At 34.2% G+C, this 20,205-nt stretch overlaps 4 protein-coding genes across 4 annotated transcripts; 2 read left to right on the top strand and 2 right to left on the bottom strand.

Moving 5' to 3' along the window:
- Window positions 1-75: 75 nt before the first annotated feature.
- LOC128192996 (2-aminoethanethiol dioxygenase-like) lies at window positions 76-2,113 on the bottom strand. Its single transcript, XM_052866149.1, has one exon. It carries the CDS (start codon window positions 2,028-2,030, stop codon window positions 1,296-1,298), a length of 735 nt encoding a protein of 244 aa, XP_052722109.1. The 5' UTR covers window positions 2,031-2,113; the 3' UTR covers window positions 76-1,295.
- Window positions 2,114-2,332: 219 nt separating this feature from the next.
- On the top strand, window positions 2,333-7,297 carry LOC128191700 (F-box/LRR-repeat protein 6-like). Its single transcript, XM_052863907.1, has 11 exons — window positions 2,333-2,394; window positions 2,718-2,969; window positions 3,309-3,479; window positions 3,578-3,764; window positions 4,095-4,226; window positions 4,666-4,779; window positions 5,307-5,450; window positions 5,576-5,679; window positions 5,819-5,984; window positions 6,119-6,273; window positions 6,406-7,297. The coding sequence occupies exons 2-11, from the start codon at window positions 2,815-2,817 to the stop codon at window positions 6,536-6,538; spliced, it is 1,461 nt and encodes a 486-aa protein (XP_052719867.1). The 5' UTR covers window positions 2,333-2,394; window positions 2,718-2,814; the 3' UTR covers window positions 6,539-7,297.
- Window positions 7,298-7,849: 552 nt separating this feature from the next.
- Window positions 7,850-8,896, bottom strand: LOC128191699 (N-terminal Xaa-Pro-Lys N-methyltransferase 1-like). The gene is made up of 2 exons (XM_052863906.1): window positions 8,663-8,896; window positions 7,850-8,371 (listed from the first exon to the last, which is right to left on the bottom strand). Exons 1-2 carry the CDS (start codon window positions 8,813-8,815, stop codon window positions 7,865-7,867), a joined length of 660 nt encoding a protein of 219 aa, XP_052719866.1. The 5' UTR covers window positions 8,816-8,896; the 3' UTR covers window positions 7,850-7,864.
- Window positions 8,897-9,053: 157 nt separating this feature from the next.
- On the top strand, window positions 9,054-19,927 carry LOC128191698 (exosome complex component RRP4-like). Its single transcript, XM_052863905.1, has 8 exons — window positions 9,054-9,215; window positions 9,314-9,418; window positions 10,649-10,784; window positions 11,504-11,569; window positions 18,020-18,088; window positions 18,220-18,396; window positions 19,234-19,362; window positions 19,475-19,927. Exons 1-8 carry the CDS (start codon window positions 9,100-9,102, stop codon window positions 19,553-19,555), a joined length of 879 nt encoding a protein of 292 aa, XP_052719865.1. The 5' UTR covers window positions 9,054-9,099; the 3' UTR covers window positions 19,556-19,927.
- Window positions 19,928-20,205: the final 278 nt, after the last annotated feature.

The raw sequence follows: 20,205 nt of genomic DNA, 5'->3' as shown, positions 1-20,205 counted from the left end.
ATTTTTATTTTATTTAGAATGGGGCAAAACTGATATGCGTCCTTCGGGGCACGGAAAGGATAGGTAAGTAAGTACTGATATGCTCGATTCTTTTTTTTATTTATGAGTGAAAGAAGTTATTAACAAATCACACAAATGGAGTATATCATCAGAAGAAAGAAGAATAAGCATGATTTAATGGACTGGGGTTAAATTCTTTTCTTAATCTAAATGAATGCAAGGTATCTATCAGGTAGAGCATTGTTAAATTCCTGATTCTAATTTCTGTTAAACACAAAAAAAATCTTTGAAGAGTAAACACATAAAACTTTTGAAGAGTATTGGATTGAATAACTAAAAATGAAAATAAAGAAGGATTTTTAAAAAAAATTAATGTTACATAATTATGCTAACTCTGATAAAATATGCCATGCTCATCCCAATAAATGATACCTAGCTTAGAACCATTTTAACAGGAGCTTTAACTTAAGGCATTATGTGACAATCTCTGTTTGATGATGGGGGTCTACTCATGGTTAATGTCCAGTCATTGGCTTATAGTTTTGAATACACTGAACGCAATGACACTCATCCGACTTCATCCAAGAATGTTAATTTTGTTGAAACGCGTCAATTTCTCACAGCAGAGCAAATCATGGCAAACAACATTCCGGTTTATAACAGTCTATGAATATTACTGAGCCTCTCTTAGCGAACTAGTAAAGAGGAGGTCAACATTTTAAATGTTTTTTGATAAACAAACTAAATAGTAACATTCCACAGAAAGTCCAAGCTCTTGTTAAAACAGTTCTAATAAAAATTTTCAAAGAAACTAGTACATGTATATGGCTTAGATGAATTCTATATACTGTTACACTACCTTCATGATACAGAGTCCAACCGTAAAAGATACAAAATTGATCATGCATTTTTTTTTTCTTATGAAAACCCAAATTTGAAAAGTACAATATTCAATATAACATTACAAATGACACTACCATGTCCATAAACAATTGTTTTTGTTTTATTATCCTAACTGACACAACAACACGTTAAGAAGAGATCAAAATAAGAAATATAAAATAATATTACATATAACCAGACAACATAAAAGCCCCTATGAAATAGGTACAGATATTAACATCAGAAAATGTTACAATATTCATTGTAATTGCATAAATATAGGTTTTGAAATGCTATCATCTACAATAATGCTCTAAGGGGATTTTGGAAAATTGTGTTGCAAAAAATATCAATGTTTTTAAGCACTTTCAAGGAAGAAACATGTGCATACTGTGAAAGAACAAAAGCGTCTTTTATAAAACATTTAAAGGTGGCCCTGTGTAGTCTGAAGTATCACACCAAAAATCATTGGGCTCGGGAATTTCACATAACCACTGGACAGGAGAAGACTCGTTCAATTTATCACTGTCCTCTAAAAAGTTGTCTTTGTTTTCTAAAAGGGTGTAATATTGACATGTTCTGGTCATGGTCATATAGTCATACGGAGGTGCTAAAATGTCCAGGAAAGCTGCCATATCTCCAACAGGGCTGATCTCATGGTAATTCCCTTCCTCTGGGGTGAGAACACAGCATTCATCTTCCTCCGACAAAACCACGCTGTCTTTTCTGTGGACAGGGACTAGATTTATTCTATTCGAAGGAAGTGTACTCTTTTTCTTCCGTACTTTATCTTCAGACAGGTCTGCTTGGCTGAAACTATTGACCTTCATTTTCCCGTGGATTGTTTTACACAAGCCAAACATCCCAGGGTGGTCATGAAGGGGCAACCTGGCTCCTCTTCTCATCACAAATATTCCAACGCTTATAATTCTGTCTTCGTACAGTTTCACGTATGTTACAGGCGCTTGGTCAAAAGACGTCGGGTCTCTGCGAAAGACAGATGGTTCAAAGTTAACATCAACTGCTCTGATCTGATTCAGTTGAGATCTGAGGGGTGACAACGAATCTAAATCGAATAAAATCCCTTTAGACAACTTCGAGAACGTTGAGTGTGCAAGTTTTAATGCCTTCTGTATCGGGAACGACATATTTACATAAAATGTTCCAAATGCCAAATGTCAGATGGTTTTTTAAAACCGAAAGTAGAATCTAAAGTTAGATAGCTTGTGGACAACTTGTACGTTGACTTTTCATTATTTCGGCGTAAGTATATCTCGGCGTAATACATAACATCTACAAAATGGATATATATTTTTAAGATTATAATGTAAACTAATGATAATTGACTTGTATCTCCTCATTAAAACAATAAAAGTGTTTTAACACGAATATTTTAGGAACGAACAAACAATTTTAAAAGTCATTTAAACGTTTGAGTAGAGATATAATAGACTTAACTTTCAAAAATGATAAACTACACTGAATGTTTTCAAAACATTGTGCAACAATAATAGTCCAATCCACACTTTGCAAAAGTTGTCTCCCTTTGCGGGGTCAACCCAAAGGTCAAAAGGGAAAAACCAACTTTCTCCTTCTTTATGCAACCAAGTATTAGGGCGTCCGGTGATGAAATCTTTTGGAATTTCATTTATTCCTTCGATATGTGTGTTGCCCCATCTTGGGGCAATCAAAATACAGAACAGAAACGGGTTTTTATTGTCAAATGTCAAAGTTATAAACCTTTAAACTACAAAGGCTACTGTGAGAAATCTATGGGTTTCCCCCAAAGATGGCAGCCAAGGGACATAACTTTTGTAAAGTGTGGATTGGTCTATTTACCGGGGATAAAACATTTAATTTATTGGTAGACAGTGGGAAACAGTCTGCTGGATTGTCATAAATAGATGAGTGTTTTAAACTTATGAGGCAAAAATGAAAAGATGTCACAAAGGAATTCTTGGTGTAAGGAAAGATCCCAAGAACCAAATTTTATTTTCCTTTTCTGCCAGAGAGGGCGAGGAATGGCCTTCAGATGACTCGGACTCAGATTTTTTACCATCAGATGAAGAAGACATCAACCTGACCCGGTTTGTAAATTTTCACATTTACATGTATATCTGACAATTTACATATTTAATCAGGGACATAAATATATGTCTCTGATTTAATATTGCTTGAAAATAAGTCAAAGATGCAGATGCTGTAAAGGATACAATGATACATGTACATACCCTTTTCTATATCACACCCTGCATCAGCCCAAGTCACCAAAATTAACCAGTGGGCCAAGGCTGGTATTGGTTGCAATTGTATAATAGTATATTCATATATTCGGAAATCTGTATTTTACAGTGATGCTTTCTCTTCTCTCATACATCATACATACATGGAGTGCTTGAATTATTTTTCTTGGAATTTGCTAACAGGAAAAGGAAGAAAAAGAGCAAAGGAGATAACAAACAGAGGAGTGAGAATCCTGCTGTGTCAGCTGATACCATGAAAAAGGGGGTTTTGTGTGCCAGCCTGCCAGAAGAGATATGGAATTACATTTTTCAAATTGTCATAAAAGATTCTGGTCCATTGCCTTTTCTTTGCAGGTTTGTACATGTAATTCAGTTATGGATTTAATATTTTAAGTTAATTGATTTGTTAGAAAATGTTAAAATGTTTTAGTGCACTGGGAATTTTATTTTAGAGCATCAAAAGTATGCAAGATGTGGCATGATTTGGCGAGTCGTCCTTTATTGTGGAAAAAAGTAGACTTGTCTTTTGGATGGATACGTGCCAAACAAAATACCTTGAAGTGGTTGGTCAAAGAGAGGCTCTCCCAATGCACAGATCTTAACCTTACAAGCTGGACTATAACTAATGATCAGTTAAAGGTATAATCCATAGGAAATATCTGCATTATGGCCAGAATTGACAAAATATTGCTTCTCATGCATAATTTCCCTGCAGTCTTACCAGATATTGCTTAGTTGAATAAAAAAAATTATATGACTCCATATACCGGTTGATAATTTTATCATGGAATTGTATTATTTGGCAAAATAAACACAATCATAATTCAATCTTCTATGAGTGTTCAAAAATTTAATCCAGCATTAGTTTTGTGAATATTTGAAGATTATAAAAGAAGACTGGAATGCAATTGAATTGAATCCATCAGGCACCATTGTTAGAGTTGATCATATGTTATATCCTTCGTACAGATGGTTTTACGGAACTGTGTAGAATTGAAGGGTGTGAATCTGACACATTGTAAAAAGTTATCTCAGGATGGATTCATGGCCTTGGTGGACAGTTGTCCAAATTTGGAGAAACTGGATGTCTCCTTCACATCAGTATGTATTTGTCTTAACACATGTAAATGTATTTAATATTTTGATTTAGGAAACAATGTTTAATTATGATAGTTCAACTTTGATATCCCGAACACTGGTATCTGAAATGCAATGCATATGTCGACATGATTTATAAGTCCCAACCAGTATTTTACCCTCGAAATCTCAAATACTCGGATGCCTCGAAGTCCCATCTAGTTTGAGATATCAAAGTTTGACTGTATATCTATGATGTAAATATCAACAGAACATTTTACCTCTTTTATAACATGTATCAGCACTGGTACTGGGTATTGAATAATTTAGCAAAGTTTTTGAAGAACATTCATAATTGTAAGGAGCTAGAATGTGTCTCAAAGTATTTCCTTACTGTCTTTATGTATGGTTGGTATGTATGGAAAGATAACTTATTAAAATTCTATTGCATCCATTTTCCCAGATCAATGTCAATGCTATCAAAGACATTGTCACAAGGCATGGGCCACAACTCAGAGAATTACACATTGGTGGAAACTACTACCTGAACTTTCCAGCCCTGGCAAACAGTATATTTGTAAGTAATTTTTTCCCATGCAATATCAATCCTATCATCATCAAAACTCTCAAATGAACTCACTTTTCTTACTCATAAGATAAACAGGCATTGCCAATGTTATAGTTTGAAGATAGTTTTCTTGATTTTGACAAGGGAAATACATTAATTTTTCTAGTAGAGATAACTAAGGGTGAGGGAATTTTTGGTAATGGTAGTTTGCTGTTATTGATTGAAAACAAATTTCAATTACTGGTATGCCTTAGCTCTTCAGTAGATATACTGTATATCTACTTTAAGTGCTCTGTCAATTTATTGTTCAGAAATCTCTAAATATTTGATTTCATGAGAATAATAATCTAATTGTCTTCATCTGATTGAATATATTAGTGTGTATAATACATGAATGGGGCTTTCCAAAAATGTTTCATTTTATACAATTTCTACAAATAATTTGTAAATTTTGTATATTTTAGAATTGTATATATATATATGTGTGTAACAAGTTTTTAACTATACAGTGCCAGTACTGTGTACATTTCTTGCAGGAGAACTGTCCATGTCTAGAAGTGCTTGATGTGTCCAACTGTCGATTTTCTGGAGACTATGTGAGCTTAGATGTACATAAGTTTCAGACAGGATGTACAAAACTAAGAGTCCTTCGATTGGGAAATTCAAAGTTTAGGTTGAAGGTATAATAAAATTTTAACTGATATTTCTGAAGTAACTGTAAGACCCAGATAAATGGCATTTTATGCAGCCTGACTGTACAACATATTCATTGATACAACAAAGATTTTTATGCATTGTTGAACAGAAAACAAATGAGTGTCTCCCAGGATTTGAAGAACTTACAGAGCTGAGTTTGGGTTGCTTAGATTCCACTAAAAGTGGCGGCATTAACACAGCTTTTGTATATGAGTATGCAATCATTTTGTAACATATCTGTTATTTACATTTTCCTTTTTTCAAATTCTAGTAATTGATAAAGTTTATACAGTGTATAAATTTCATTATCTGTAAATGATTTTAATATATTTGGGGTATTCTTTATTTTTAGTATACTTCTGAAATCTTCCAAATTAAAGCTTTTGGATCTTGGGGGCTGTTGGAGCATGGAGGATATGACACCCCTTCTGAGCCTTCCTTTTACCGAATTAGAACAACTTTACCTTTCTAGTTCACCAATACGTATGAATAACCTACTTGGGCCTCTGCTTCAAAAAGTAATTTATAACATGCGTGTAACAATTAATATTATGTTAATTGTAGGAGTATGGATTTTTTTCCATTTATAAAAGTAACCAATTTCTTTGAAGCTGTTACTTTTCCCTGAATGGCCTGCTTTTGTTGGTTTTAGTGCAGACACACTCTGAGAATCCTCCATATTGAAAAAAATATCTTCAGTGGAGATGATTTGGCTACTGGTCTCCAAGAGTTGTTTCCCCCTAATAGTACCAGTGTCCTAGAAATGGTGAACGCTGCCGAAACCAATATCAGTCAGTCCAGTGTTGAGTAAGTAGATACTTGTGAATGTAATGAAGCAAAAGAAAATTTGTACGACAACAGATTATTTTTATTTGTGTAAAAAGGAATAATGCTCTTAAAAATTTTACGTTCAACCCTGCATCTTTTTATGTTTTTCAGGATTATTCTTCGTCATTGTCAGAAACTTCAGTATATTAATTTATCATCATGTCGTGCTCTTCCAAGAGGAATTAAGCGAGAGTACAAAAACAAAGAGATTGCAAAACTGAAGTCATTTTGTGGAATCAAGTGAAATTGTGCAGCATATAAAATTTGGTACTTTGATCAAATATGGTAGCAGCCCTCTTTTTCCTTTCAATATGAAGCCAAGTCTTAGTGGAATTAAAGGCAGACAAAGTGATCAGTGCGGTGTTGTGGAGAATGTGCGTATATTGTTCACATAATTATTCCTGTGAACATATTATTTTCAGAGACACAATAATTCAAACACAGGATTTTTTTCAGGATTTCATTTCTTTATAGCGACAGAATATCTGGTGTCACCATTGATGAATTCATGTTTACATGTATTTAATTACACATGTATAACAGACATCATTTTACATAAAGCTTCTGTATACTAATATTATTTTTGCACTCAGGATAATGTCAGGGATTGTATTTTTGATAAGAATTTACAACTGTTTCCAGGTCTGCTGTGCTATTTTCACATCATTTGTATTACAATATAATATAACAGATATTGCACTTACCCGGTAAACCTTTCTCTTGACCTTGTACAAAATATTTATGAAGCATTCAGGTGTTTGTTTTACTTTTGAATAATTTTGTACATAAAATTCTTAGTTATGCATTTGAATAATTTGATTGGAAAGTTTGTGAAAGATGATGGGTTTGTTTATTTACAGTTTCTGTCCATTATGGAATGCAAATTAATCTAAAAACCCTTCATGAACAATAAATACATGTATCCAGTATATATTGTATAGAGACATTGTCCATGAAAGAACATTTTTCAGGTAAAGTGTTGTATAAAGATTTACAAAGATGAGTCCTTGTTTGTGTAATTAAGAAGAATTCATTAGTACATGATTTCATTGACAGCTATGTAGTTAACTCTTTCTGGTTGCTTTTCATTGATGCAACACCTTGAGAGCATGACAAAATCCTATTCAAATGATATTGCAGTGACATTATATGTAAAGGAGTAAAAGAGGCAAATGTGAAAATTGCTAATTTCAATGTTTCACAACTTTGTCCCAAGAATGTGTTTACTCTAAAACTACCTAAACCATGCTACATGTATTATGTGTAACTCTACTTGTATATAGAGAGAATAAATCCAAGAGCAAAAATTTTAGACTCCTTTTATATTGATACAAATGAGAACATTTTCTTAGGCATAACATAGAGTCAAAATAACTGATTTCAGCTAAAAACTTATTATGAACTTTAAGTCAGATGTAGACAATAGGGCAAGGGGAAAAAATAATTTGCACAAATACCATTAATCTATCCATGTATTACTTAGGAATGCACACAATTTTGTGCAGAATCCATCAAATTCTTCCAAACATGTATTTTAAAGAAATTTTAAAACAGCAAGAGTTAAAATTCTTTATTGCAATGCATACATGTACACATCATACAATCCTTTGGGGAAGCCTTTCTGTTTTTCACACTTGAGAATCTTAAGTCCTGACTGGGAAATCACTTTGTCCAACTCTTCCCGTGTTCTTGTATAGCTGCTGTCTAGCTCATCAAAATCCCTTTCTTGTGCAACATTTTCCTTTAAGATAATGATTCCATTAGAGGTCAATCCTGACTGACATCGCTGTAGAAATTTGAGCAAATGGTCATCTGTGAGGTGGCCTAGCACCCACTGAGTCCATATCACATCATATGTACCAGTCCCAGGAGTAAAGTCCTGTAAACCTGAACAAAAAAGTTTGTCAACACGAGATGATTCCTCTCCAATAAAAGATCTTGCTTCATCCAGAAATTTCTGATTCAGTTCTACCATGTCCACTGTTTTGAATATCGGCAGGAGGAGCCTTTTGGTTATCCTTCCAATCCCAGCACCGCAATCTAAAGCTCGAGTGGTCTCTGTTTTACCTCCTCCAACCTGATATGAAAAGAAAATGAAAAATTTAATGTAAAATATTATACTTTTAACAAAAAGAAACACTTAACCTTCTGAAGCATCTCTTCCATAGTTTTCAGCTGGTTATGGATTCAATACAGTACGTCTTTGATTATAATGATTAAATTGGAGTCTTTTTAATGGATAATCAAGGAGTTTAATATTACCTGACATAATGTGTTTTGACACAGTAACTGTCAAGCAATGTCAGAAACGTGTTCTGGAAATGTATTATCATTGATAGTGCATGTGCTTTATGTTTCTAAAACTTACCATCAGAAAGGGACGGAGAAATGCATGTGATCCATTGATATCTGTGGGTGAAATTTTCGCAAAACCTCCCAACATTCCATCTACTGTGGGAGTAATGCCTTCCCAATACTTTTTCGCATCTCCATAAAACTTCCCTTCTTCATCCAGAGACATGATTTTCTGGTTGCACACTTCTTTCAAATTTGGAGTATGTCCGATCTAGACAATTTGAACCTTAATTAGTTTTAACTGATCCGGTTTGACGTGTGCATGAATTCATTAAATTTTATTAAACCCGCCATCAAAATTTGTTTTGAGTTATATGGTAGAGTATTGTGTTCATATTATTTTTAAATGCATTATGAAATAAGAAATATTTAAAACTCGAAGCATTTTACGTCTTAGTTATCTAATAAGAACATATGCTATAATCAGAATTTCCTCGTCTTTCGATCACAATGGATATTAGGGTCAGTGCGGCTGCGAAGGACAGAGATACAAGATCACATGTAGAGGAGATTGAAAATCTAGTTACACCAGGGGATATAATTACTTCAGATTCAGGTTTCATGCGGTATGCCCCAGAAATTTCTTCAATTTAATCATGGTAATTGGATTACAAAAATTTAAACTATTTTTAAAATAATAAATTATCACAATATTTTTAAACAGAGGACATGGGACCTATAATTCTGAAGACGACAGATTATTAGCTTCCGTAGCAGGGGTTGTGGAACGGGTCAACAAACTGATTTGTGTCAAACCCTTAAAAACAAGGTATGTATAGCTTCACAGACACTGCGCAAAGCAATCATAAAATTTAGAATTGGTCCAAACTGTGCGACTGTCACAGATGTTCAATTGTCAGTGCTAGATAAGTCAGCTGTTAAAGCATCTGACAGGTGTCGGGAGGACTAGGTTGGAATCCCCAAGGTGGTCTGACCTTTAAGACTGCCCCCCCTCCCCCCATCCCTTCTGTGGCGTTACATTTGGCACTGTGACCAGCCTTGGAATTGACAAGATGAACCCCCCCCCCACCAAGGACTTTTGACCCTGCAATATTGATATTTTAGGATGGAGACTATTTAAAGAGGGAGGAATTTAATCAAAGGCATGAAATAGGTCCGGTGGTTTAAAGCATATTGCATATAGTCTCAGTCTTATAGTCTCAAATTAAGTATTTGTGTCATTCCGAGGGCCAGTGTTCCAGTCTTGGTCCAGTCCATTGTAATTTCTTCTTTCCCATTACAAGATTTTTTTCTTTAAAACAAAACATAACAGGACATGCCATCTGACATTATTAGGGTCCCACTCTGCACATGCCCTATACTGAACAGTCTGTCCCATTCATCTGATATGTCCAATGTATATATTTTCTCCACTAGGCCCAATCTGGTTCATACCTTAAACTATTGAGTAAAGGATGTGTAGTAACCTTAAATAAAGTTTCTAAGTCAAAGTTCAAAGTCAGCAGATTGCTGAAAAGAATCCTTTTTCTGATCATGCATATATAATTGTTCCATTTGGTTCTATTTAGCTCATACTAAGATTAAGAGTGATTCTGGGAAAATGGTGTGCAATGACCATGTTACAAGTTTGTAGATTAAAGATGAAGGTCATAGAAGATCTCTTTGAAATCCATTCCAGGAGCACATTTTTCTCTCCCATTGGCCTACTAGCATTTGTTCTGACTCTACAAAAAGACTGTCTTCATGTAAGGAATGTACAGTGACATTGAACCAAGTTTCTTTGTCATCTGTCAAAGGCATAACAGAGCTATGTGTACAATCCGTATCTGTACCATAATTGTATTTTCTCTTCATTACATTATACTACACTCATATAGTTGTGCTTGTTGAAAAAAAAGATGCGCAATGATCTTGAACTAAATTTAATCAATTATTTATTAAAGTAATTCCTTTTGAGATGTTCACAATCTTAATGATGTCTAGTTTATTTTTGCATAATCAACTTACAATATTTACCACTACATTGTATTTTATCTAGGTATAATGGAGAGATAGGGGATGTGGTGATAGGAAGAATCATTGAGGTCCAGCAGAGAAGATGGAAGGTGGAGACTCATGCAAAGTTAGATTCCTCTCTCCTCCTGTCATCCGTCAATCTACCTGGAGGAGAACTTGTGAGTTTTATTAATGGCAGCAGACATTCAGGAGTGCATGTTATTCTAAAAAAAAAAAAAATTCAGCTTTATGGGAAGAAAATCCAATACTGAGTTACAAGCGAGTTACAGAAGTTTTGTTTACAAAGCTCAAGTTCTGTCATTGTTTACATATGTGTTGTATTGGGATAAGTTTCAATCTATGTTGCTTTTTGTTTTTGCTAAAAATTTTCATAAACACATGGAATCAGTTTATCTGATTTGCCACAATTTATTTTGTCAAAGAAATTTTGTGAAAGAAATGGTAATTTCTTTACTTAACATAATTTATAGACAAATATATAAGACTCGAGCTTTGTTTACAAAACAACGAGCTCCTTCCTCCATATCTCGCTTGTAACATGACTTCTAACATGCAAATTTTAATGAATCATTCAAAATACAAAAGTAAACATTTTAAAAAATATATATATATATATAAAATCTCAAATCGTGTAGGTCCCATTATAATATAATTAGAAAAAAAGTGATTTGAATGTCCTATATTCACTATTGATGAATATCCATGGTATTCTAGGTGAAGGAAGTTCAAGGTACTCAGAGGTTCAACTGAATTATAAAATCCTTTTTACTCAGGATACATAAACTACTCATAAGCTATTGATAAGGATTGTTGTAGATACTTTGTAGATTTACAGGTGTATTGGTCAAGAATTACATGAGCATGCTTCTTTTAACAGAGAAGAAGATCTGAGGAAGACGAAAAGATGATGAGAGAGTACCTTAAGGAGGGTGACCTAATTAGTGTATCCTAGAAAATTAAAGATTTAAAACACTATAAAAAAAAACAGTCTAATAGCAGGGAGTCACAGATGATTTATTCTTTTAAATGTTAATTACAACTTGGGTGAATGAAAAAATGCACATTTTAAATTTGGCATGTTTTTTTTTTACGTATTTGTTGATGGAAGTACCAAGGAAACTCACAGGTTCCCAAAATTTCAACTGAATTTGCTGTAAAATTGTGAAAGGAAGGGTGCGTCTTTTAACCCCAAGGAACCCCAAGGAAACCCCAAGGAACCTCAAGGATACCCCAAGGAACCCCAATGACAAAAATTAATAAACTTTAATACCCAAGGGGTCTTATTGGACTTCAAGGGTCACCTCTTAGTACCCCAAGGGTACCCCAAGGAACCCCAAGGAAACCCATAAGAACCCCATGGAACCCAAATGATAAAGTTATTAACCAGTGATACCCCAGGGGTCTCATTCGAATCAAAGGCTCACCCCAAGGTACCCCAGTGATAGAAATTAATAACTATTAATACCCAAGGGGTCTCATTTGAATCCAAGGGTCACCTCGTAGTACCCCAAGGATACCCCAAGGAACCCCAAGTATACTCATTAGAACCCCAAGTAACCCCAATAATAGAAATTAGTAACTAGTGATACCCCAGGAGTCTCATTATACCCCTATACCCCCACAAATGAAGTTTAAGGGGGTATATTGGTTTCACCCTGTCCGTCCGTCTGTCCGTCTCTCTGTAGATGCAACTTTGTCCCCCCTATAGAATTTTTTACTACTGCATGGAACAGTCTGAAAATTTGTACATATGTTGATCACCATCTGAAGATGTGCACCTGTATTTTTTTTAGGATCAGACTAGATTTAATGATTTTATGACAGTTTTCATTTTCCTCATTCTATACATGTACCGGTATATATTGTTCACTGATGTTGAAAAGTAAGGGAGGTAATCCTTACAGATTTTATTAATTAATTTATAGCATTAAAACACCCTAAAATATATTTATATAAATACATTCAAATGGAGGTTTTTTTGCCTTTATGCGTTAACTAAATTTATCTTTTATAAGTATTCTATCAACTGACAATGCAGAATTTTTGTTTGTCAATGATAAATTCTTAGGAGCTGGCTGAATTCATTTGTCCCAAGGGGGCCATTATCTGAGCCATGGTTTAGATGGAGCATGTGTGTATGGAAAATTGATAATCTGTAAAATGGGCAGTGGCTTTGGGGCTAATTTAAAAGGAAATAAATAATATCATTATTAAAATAAAGAAGTGAACTATTTTTAGAAGTTGTTTAAATTTATTTATATATAGATACCTCAATGGTGGAAAGTAAATTTGATGACCAAGGCCGGTCTCATTAAAAATCAAAGGGTCACTCCTGATACCCCAAGGATACCCCAATTATAAAAATTGATAACTATTGATACCCCAGGATACTCACTGGAGTCCAAAGGTCAACTATTGGTACCCCAAGGATACCTGTAGGAACCCCAATTGCAAGGTACCCAATTGATAGAATTTAATAACCACCCCAATGGTTGTACTGTAAAACATATTACTAATTAATACCCAATTACTCAATGGAATATCATAAAAACATCTGGGCAACCCAAGGAACACTTGTGATACCCCAATACATACTGGTATGATAAAAATAATGTTTCTCCTGACTTAAAATATCTGTTCACTTTGGATGAATTTAACAATTACTGTTGTCAAATCGGTTGAAAATCATAATCGAGTACCGTTAATCGGCAGAATTTGTTGTCTCTTACCAACTGATGATCAGCCAATATTGAATCAGTAGCAAATTATATCAAATTCATGAAAATAGGGCACTAAATTTTATATCACCACAAGGAAGTCTGCAATTCTTTCGGTGAACCATTCATATGAACACTTAATATGCCAATGTTTCTTCGGTGAAATTTTCAAATGAAGTGGAGAAAGATATCGTTCAGTTAATACAAAGACCCAAACTTGTTTTACTATTGACATAGGGGGTGTTACTCTTATTGGAGTACTTTTGAGAAAAGACAAGAAGTGATCATGGAAGTGTGGAGTAGGGCTATCTCCCCTTCATGGGTACAACACAATGGATTGACCCATTATGCGTGCAGAATGTTCACCCGAGAGGCTCCAAAATACCTGTTAATTGCAGGTAGACACCCGTTGTATATTGGTGGTAGCTCTTGGACAGGGATTAAAGGGCCAACATAACCCTTTACATGTATACATTACACAATGGCTTCACCATCACTGTTGCAATATATTTACCTACACCTACATCTATTTTTGTAGACAACCCTTGTGAATTTTGAGTGTCTTCCCACTTTGCTATAATTCTGAAATTTTTATGGGTGACTGATTTTAGCTAAGTGGGAATGGTGCTCAGGTAAGGGTTTCAAATAACAAAGGAAATTAATTACAGGTAAATTATAGTCTGTTCAATTATTGACCTTAAGCAAATTTTTTAATAAAAAAAAAATAACAGGCAGTTTTTTGAGATTATGTTTAAAATAAAGTTAAAAAAATTAGTTAGATACTTGTAATAGAAGTAAATTTTGATAATTAAAAAGGGTTTGTTCTATGATTGATCGTACAAGCTAATTTTTATTTCAAGTAAAATTACTCAATATTCATTCTTTTGAGGAGAAGGAAAACTATGACATTACTACCCCTTCTATGTCCCTTATCAAGAACCTTGAAAAAATAAACATCATATGGTTCAAGTTTTGGGCTGTTGATTTTAATAATGAAAAAAACTATAAATGTTAATTTTATAAGAAATGCAGAGGAATTATCACGTACATCATACAATTTGGCTATAGTGGTTATGATATAAAAGAATTAAATGCTCAACAACATGTACATTTAGGACTACATTTTCAGACTGATGGAACTATTTCCATATTTTACCCCTGAAATTCAGAAAAATTCTTGTAAAAGGACTATATATATGATATGGGCCTAAAATGGCCCCCTAAAATGAACATCATCATTTTTCTTTGTACAGATATATATGTGATGTTTTTACATAAGGTTCATTTTGATTCAACTGCCCAGAATTTAGAAATATGACATCGTAAAGACAACCTTTTCCTACCATTTTTGCATTTTTAGCATAAAACAGCTTGTTTTCAAGCAGTTTTTCTTTCAGAAAAAATAGAGAGCATGCTTGAACAAACAAAATATTTTAATCAGAGATGTATCTAGCCAAGGCTAATAAGTGACAAAAAAATTTTCCCTGTTCAAGCATGCCCTCTATATTTCCTATTCATAAAAAGATAAGAAAAATGTAAATTTTTGACTGATTTTGATTGAAATATAGAAATAGCGTCACTTCTGATGTCATTTTCTGCCAGTGAGTGCAAAAAAATCAAATAAATGGGTGAAAAATAAATTTTACATCAACTCTTCTAAAATATAACATATTATTGTACCTGAAACACTTTAAAAAATTGCGAATAATGGGGGCCAAATTTAACTCATATCATATATATAGTTCTTTCGTACTTCAAATCACCATCTACCAGTTGAAGTGGGAAGATGGGAAGGTATCCCATTAAATGAAAGATTTTGTCCTCTCTGTTACAAAAAACGGATGAATTTCATTATATTTTAGAATGTGATGCAATATCACAAGACCGAAACAAATTAATAGACAAAAAATTTTCGGCTAGACCAAATGTGTTTTAAAGTATTACATATTAGGGTAACCTTGGGGTTGTATGGTGTATCAAGAGTTATAAATCTGTATGATTAGGGTATCTTTTGGAGTTCCTTGGGATTTCTGTGGGGTTCCCTAGGGTTTATAGAGGTTTTTAGAGGCGTGTCTGGGATACCAATGAGTCCCCAGTGGTATCAAGAATTTTTAATTTGAATTATTAGACTATATAATATATATATATATCCTTGGGGTTCCATTGGGTTCTATGGGGTATCAAGTTTTATGAATCTGTATTATAAGGGTATCCTTTATGTTCCTTGGGGTATCCATGGGGTTCCGTGGGATACCTAATGGTGTCTGGGATATCAAAAAGCCCCGAGGGTGTATCCAGAGATATAAAATTGTGTTATTAGGGTATCCTTGGGGTTCATTTGGGTATCAAAAGTTATATTACTGGGTATCCTTGGAGTTCCTTGAGGTATCCATAGGGTGTGTCAGGGATAACAATGGGGTATCTGTATTATTACTACATTGTATTAGAGTACTATTAGGGTATCCTTTAGGTTTCTTGGGGTACCCATGGGGTTCCCTGGGATACCTTGTGATTTAATTGTCTAGGATATCAAAGAGACCCCAAAAGTATCAAGAGATATAGTGTATCCTTGGAGTTCCATAGGATATCAAGAATTATAAAATTTATATAACCAATACATGTATAAGAGTATCCCTAGAGTTCCTTGGGGCATCCGTGGGTTTTGTCTGAGATACCAATGAGTCCCTACGGGTATCAAGAATTTAAATTTGTATTATTAAGTTATCCTTTAAGTTCCTTGAGGTATCCTTGGGGTTCTGTGGTGTATCAAGAGTTATGAATCTGTATTTTTATACCCCTGCTCCGAAGGAGAGGGGGTATACTGTTTTACCCTTGTGTGTCCGTCTGTCCGTCTGTCTGTCCGTCCGTAACAAAAATTTCTGTCGCATTTATCTCAGCAACTACTTATCGCAGATGCTTGAAATTTTAACACAGCGTTTGTTAAGGCATGCCATATCGTGGGATATATTTTTGTACCAATCGGACGTCAACTTCCTGTTAAATGACGACGTTGCTTATTTTTTAACCAAAATTTTCAAACAAATTTTCGTCAAAGATTTCTCGGCAACTGTTTATCGCAGATGCTTGAAATTTTTACACAGTATTTATATAGGCATGCCATATCGTGGGATATATTTTTGTACCAATCGGACGTCAACTTCCTGTTAAATGACGACTTTGCTTATTTTTTAAATAAAATTTTCAAACAAATTTTCGTCAAAGATTTCTCAGCAACTGTTTATCGCAGATGCTTGAAATTTTTACACAGTGTTTGTTAAGGCATGCCATATTGTTGGATATATTTTTGTACCAATCGGACGTCATCTTCCTGTTAAATGAGTACTTTGTTTATTTTAGCCAAAATTTTCAAACAAATTTTCGTCAAAGATTTCTCAGCAGCTATTTATCGCAGATGCTTGAAATTTTAACACACTATTTGTTTAGGCATGCCATATTGTGGGATATATTTCTGTACCAATCGGATGCCAGCTTTCTGTTAAATGTCGACTTTGCTTATTTTGCATATTCACATCAGAGCGGGGGTATCACTAGTGAGCATTGGCTCACAGATTTCTTGTTAGGGTATTCTTGGAGTTCCTTGGGATATCCCTGGGGTTCCCTTGGATTCTTAGAGGTGTATCTGGAATACCAATGAGTCCCCAGGGTTATCAAGAGTTTTACATTTGTATTACAATGTATTAGGGTATTCTTGGGATTCTATGGAGTATTAAGAGTTATGATTCTGTATTATTAGGGTATTCTTGGAGTTCCTTGGATATCAATGGGGTTCCCTGGGATTCCTAGAGGTGTATCTGGTGTACCAATGAGTCCCCAGGGTTATCAAGAGTTTTAATTTGTATTACAATGTATTACGGTATCCTTGGGGTTCTATGGAGTATCAAGATTTATGATTCTGTATTATTACGGTATTCTTGGAGTTCCTTGGGATATCCATGGGGTTCCCTGGGATTCCTAGAGGTGTATCTGGGATACCAATGAGTCCCCAGGGTTAATAAGAGTTTTAAATTTGTATTATTAGGGTATCCTTGGTTCTATGGAGTATCGAGAGTTATGATTCTGTATTATTAGGGTATTCTTGGAGTTCCTTGGGATATCCCTGGGGTTCCCTGTGGTTCTTAGAGGTGTGTCTGGAATACCAGTGAGTCCCCAGGGGTACCAAGAGTTTAAAATTTGTATTATTAGGGTATCCTTGAGGTTCCTTGGGGTTCTATGGTGTATCAGGAGTTATAAATCTGTATTATTAGGTTATCTTTGGGGTTCCTTGGGGTATAATTGGGGTACCAAGGGTAAGGGGTGACCCTTGCACTCTAATGAGACCCCCTTGGGTATCAATAGTTATTCATTTCTGTCATTGGGGTATCCTTGGGGTTCCTTGGGGTTTCCTTGGGGTTCCTTGGGGTTAAAAGACGTGCCGAAAAAGAATACAAAGCATGGATCTTCAAAAAAAATATCTCATCAAAAATCAAGGGGAATCTATATGTACATCTTTCATGTATAATTGTAAATGTAACCGTAGTAATGTAGAGAAACTAGAGACTAATGACCTTCAATGTTACTTTAACACACCAGTATTAAATCTAATGATGTTAGATTTATTGGGTTCATTAAAAATTTGAAGAAAGAAAATTCTTGTTGTCCTTGACCTTTATAATCAGGCAGAGGTCCAGTCTGTGTTTGCTGATGGCTCCCTCTCATTGCACACAAGAAGTCTCAAATATGGCAAGGTGGGGATAAATTATTGAGAATTTTCAATCATCATGTATTTGACTCATAAAAATTGTACTTTAAGATATAGTTTTAGTAAAGTTTATATATTTTTGCATATACCGGTATATGTATTTACAAATTTTCACAGCTTGGACAAGGGACCTTGGTCCAGGTTTCTCCGTCTCTGATTAAGCGAAGAAAAACACATTTCCATCACCTGCCTTGTGGAGCCACCATTATTCTGGGAAACAATGGCTATGTGTGGATCTGTCCGACCGAAACAGAAGAGATGGACCAGACAGGGGGTTATGAGCTCAATTGGAAGGTAACAAATGTAGAAACATCATCTATGTACTTGTCTGGATTCTACTTCAGTCTGCAAATTTACTTTTTATCACTAATAAAATCATTGGTTTATCACACACTGTTCAATTTCCCTGCCATTCAATAAAAAATTAACTTTTAATGTCATTGGAGTTGTTTGTCTTGCAAAACTACATAAACAATTAAAATTATTATGTTATTTATAATATTTTCATAAGCCCATTTTTCCCAGAAAATATAATTCAATTTGCAAAACCTTTTGACACTTGCATCATGCATACATTTATCGTAACAGACTCAAATTACCGGTATTATGGACATGTACAATAAAGGGTGTAATGTGTTCCTTGAATTTGAAGTAAAATCTATTCATTTAAGCATTGAATCCTCATTTTTTGACAGATTAAGTTGCATAATTGCAAAGGTGTTTGCATACAAATTGAATAATGTGTGTAAGAGTGTGAAAATTTGTTTGCACATTCCTTTGCAGTTACGAGACTAAATCTAAAAAATAAGGATTTAATGCTCTTAATATTTACATTTTTTTAACCTCTTGTGTTTGACTGCAAGTGTGATTTATACCTCAAATTCCTGTTTTATCATAAGGGTAAGTTCAAATTAATGGAAGAGCTACTGTGAAAGCCAAAAGTGTGAACTTTGGTTTTCGCTTGTGACATTGCACTTTTTAAAACAGCTAGCATTCAGTGTTTGTGTCATCATAATTAAACTCATTAACGTGTTAGTACCCTGTCTTTGTTATGATTTTATTTATGCAGTAGCTTTCCACACACTTAACAAGAAAAAATGTAAATATAACTTAGTTTCATTCAAATTTTAGCCAGTACAGAGGTCAGACAGAGAAGTGGTTGCTAGGTTACGGAATTGTGTGCAGCTGCTTGCTGCTCAAAAAATGCAGTTGTATGACACCAGTGTACTTTATACCTATGAAGCATCCCTTAACTTTAAGGTATATATATTTTATTTGACATGTAAGACATGTTATAACTTTTATACTTTTTGACAAGTATTTTTTCATATGTGATTGACTTAATACTATTATTATATTTTTTTATTTTCAGATTAAGGATATTTTGAAACCAGAAATTGGGTTAGAAATCCTTGAACAGACACAACATAGACTGGAAATAGAGGGAACATGATAAATGGACTTACATTTTGCATTGAAAGATTTTCTTTTTGGAATTTGAATGGTTGGAAGACCACACTATTACCCGGTAATACAAAGTACAGAACTTAGAATCTGACCATCAAGTAGCAAGTCAAGTGATCACACTCCCACAAAGACTGTGTTCATGTATATATATCCTGACAAGTGTACTGTTTCCATGTAAACATGGACAGTATCTTTTACAGCAAAGCTCACAAATCTACTCATTCTGTTAAATCATGTGGTTAATGCATGCATAGTACATGCACTTTGTTATACAAGACTCCTTTATTTTCATTCTACAATTTTTTCATTACTGGTACATGTATGACTAATGAACTGAAAATAAAACCAATGAGCTGTGGCCTTTTCTTCTATTGATTGAAAGTAAAAAATGTTGAAAAAAAATAAAACTGCTAATAATGGTTTACATATTAGTTAGAAAATTGAAATGCATACACACTACGCAGCAATGCATGCAACATTTTTTTTATTATTTACCAAATACATTATTTTCATCAGTTTCAAAGACAATTGTAAATATTTTGCGTAATGAGCTATCTAGATGTTTTATTTTGGTACAGTAGCTGATTCGTTCATTTTGGAATTGTCAATGTTAATCCCTTTTTATTGTCAACATCA

Source organism: Crassostrea angulata, chromosome 7 (assembly GCF_025612915.1).
Source record: "Crassostrea angulata isolate pt1a10 chromosome 7, ASM2561291v2, whole genome shotgun sequence".
NCBI classification, from domain to species: Eukaryota; Metazoa; Mollusca; class Bivalvia; order Ostreida; family Ostreidae; genus Magallana; species Magallana angulata.
The sequence above is the reverse complement of the archived record's forward strand: the minus strand, read 5'-3'. Positions and strand labels throughout refer to the sequence as shown.

Bases quoted from the DNA above. Each gene is read 5' to 3' on its own strand.
- LOC128191698 (XM_052863905.1), top strand. From the start codon at position 9,100: ATGGATATTAGGGTCAGTGCGGCTGCGAAGGACAGAGATACAAGATCA. The intron at 9,419-10,648 runs GTATGTATAGCT...TATTTTATCTAG, and splicing joins GTCAAACCCTTAAAAACAAG to GTATAATGGAGAGATAGGGG. The intron at 19,363-19,474 runs GTATATATATTT...TTTTATTTTCAG, and splicing joins AAGCATCCCTTAACTTTAAG to ATTAAGGATATTTTGAAACC.
- LOC128192996 (XM_052866149.1), bottom strand. From the start codon at position 2,030: ATGTCGTTCCCGATACAGAAGGCATTAAAACTTGCACACTCAACGTTC.
- LOC128191700 (XM_052863907.1), top strand. From the start codon at position 2,815: ATGAAAAGATGTCACAAAGGAATTCTTGGTGTAAGGAAAGATCCCAAG. The intron at 4,780-5,306 runs GTAAGTAATTTT...CATTTCTTGCAG, and splicing joins CCCTGGCAAACAGTATATTT to GAGAACTGTCCATGTCTAGA. The intron at 6,274-6,405 runs GTAAGTAGATAC...TATGTTTTTCAG, and splicing joins ATCAGTCAGTCCAGTGTTGA to GATTATTCTTCGTCATTGTC.
- LOC128191699 (XM_052863906.1), bottom strand. From the start codon at position 8,815: ATGTCTCTGGATGAAGAAGGGAAGTTTTATGGAGATGCGAAAAAGTAT. The intron at 8,372-8,662 runs GTAAGTTTTAGA...TTTTCATATCAG, and splicing joins TTCTCCGTCCCTTTCTGATG to GTTGGAGGAGGTAAAACAGA.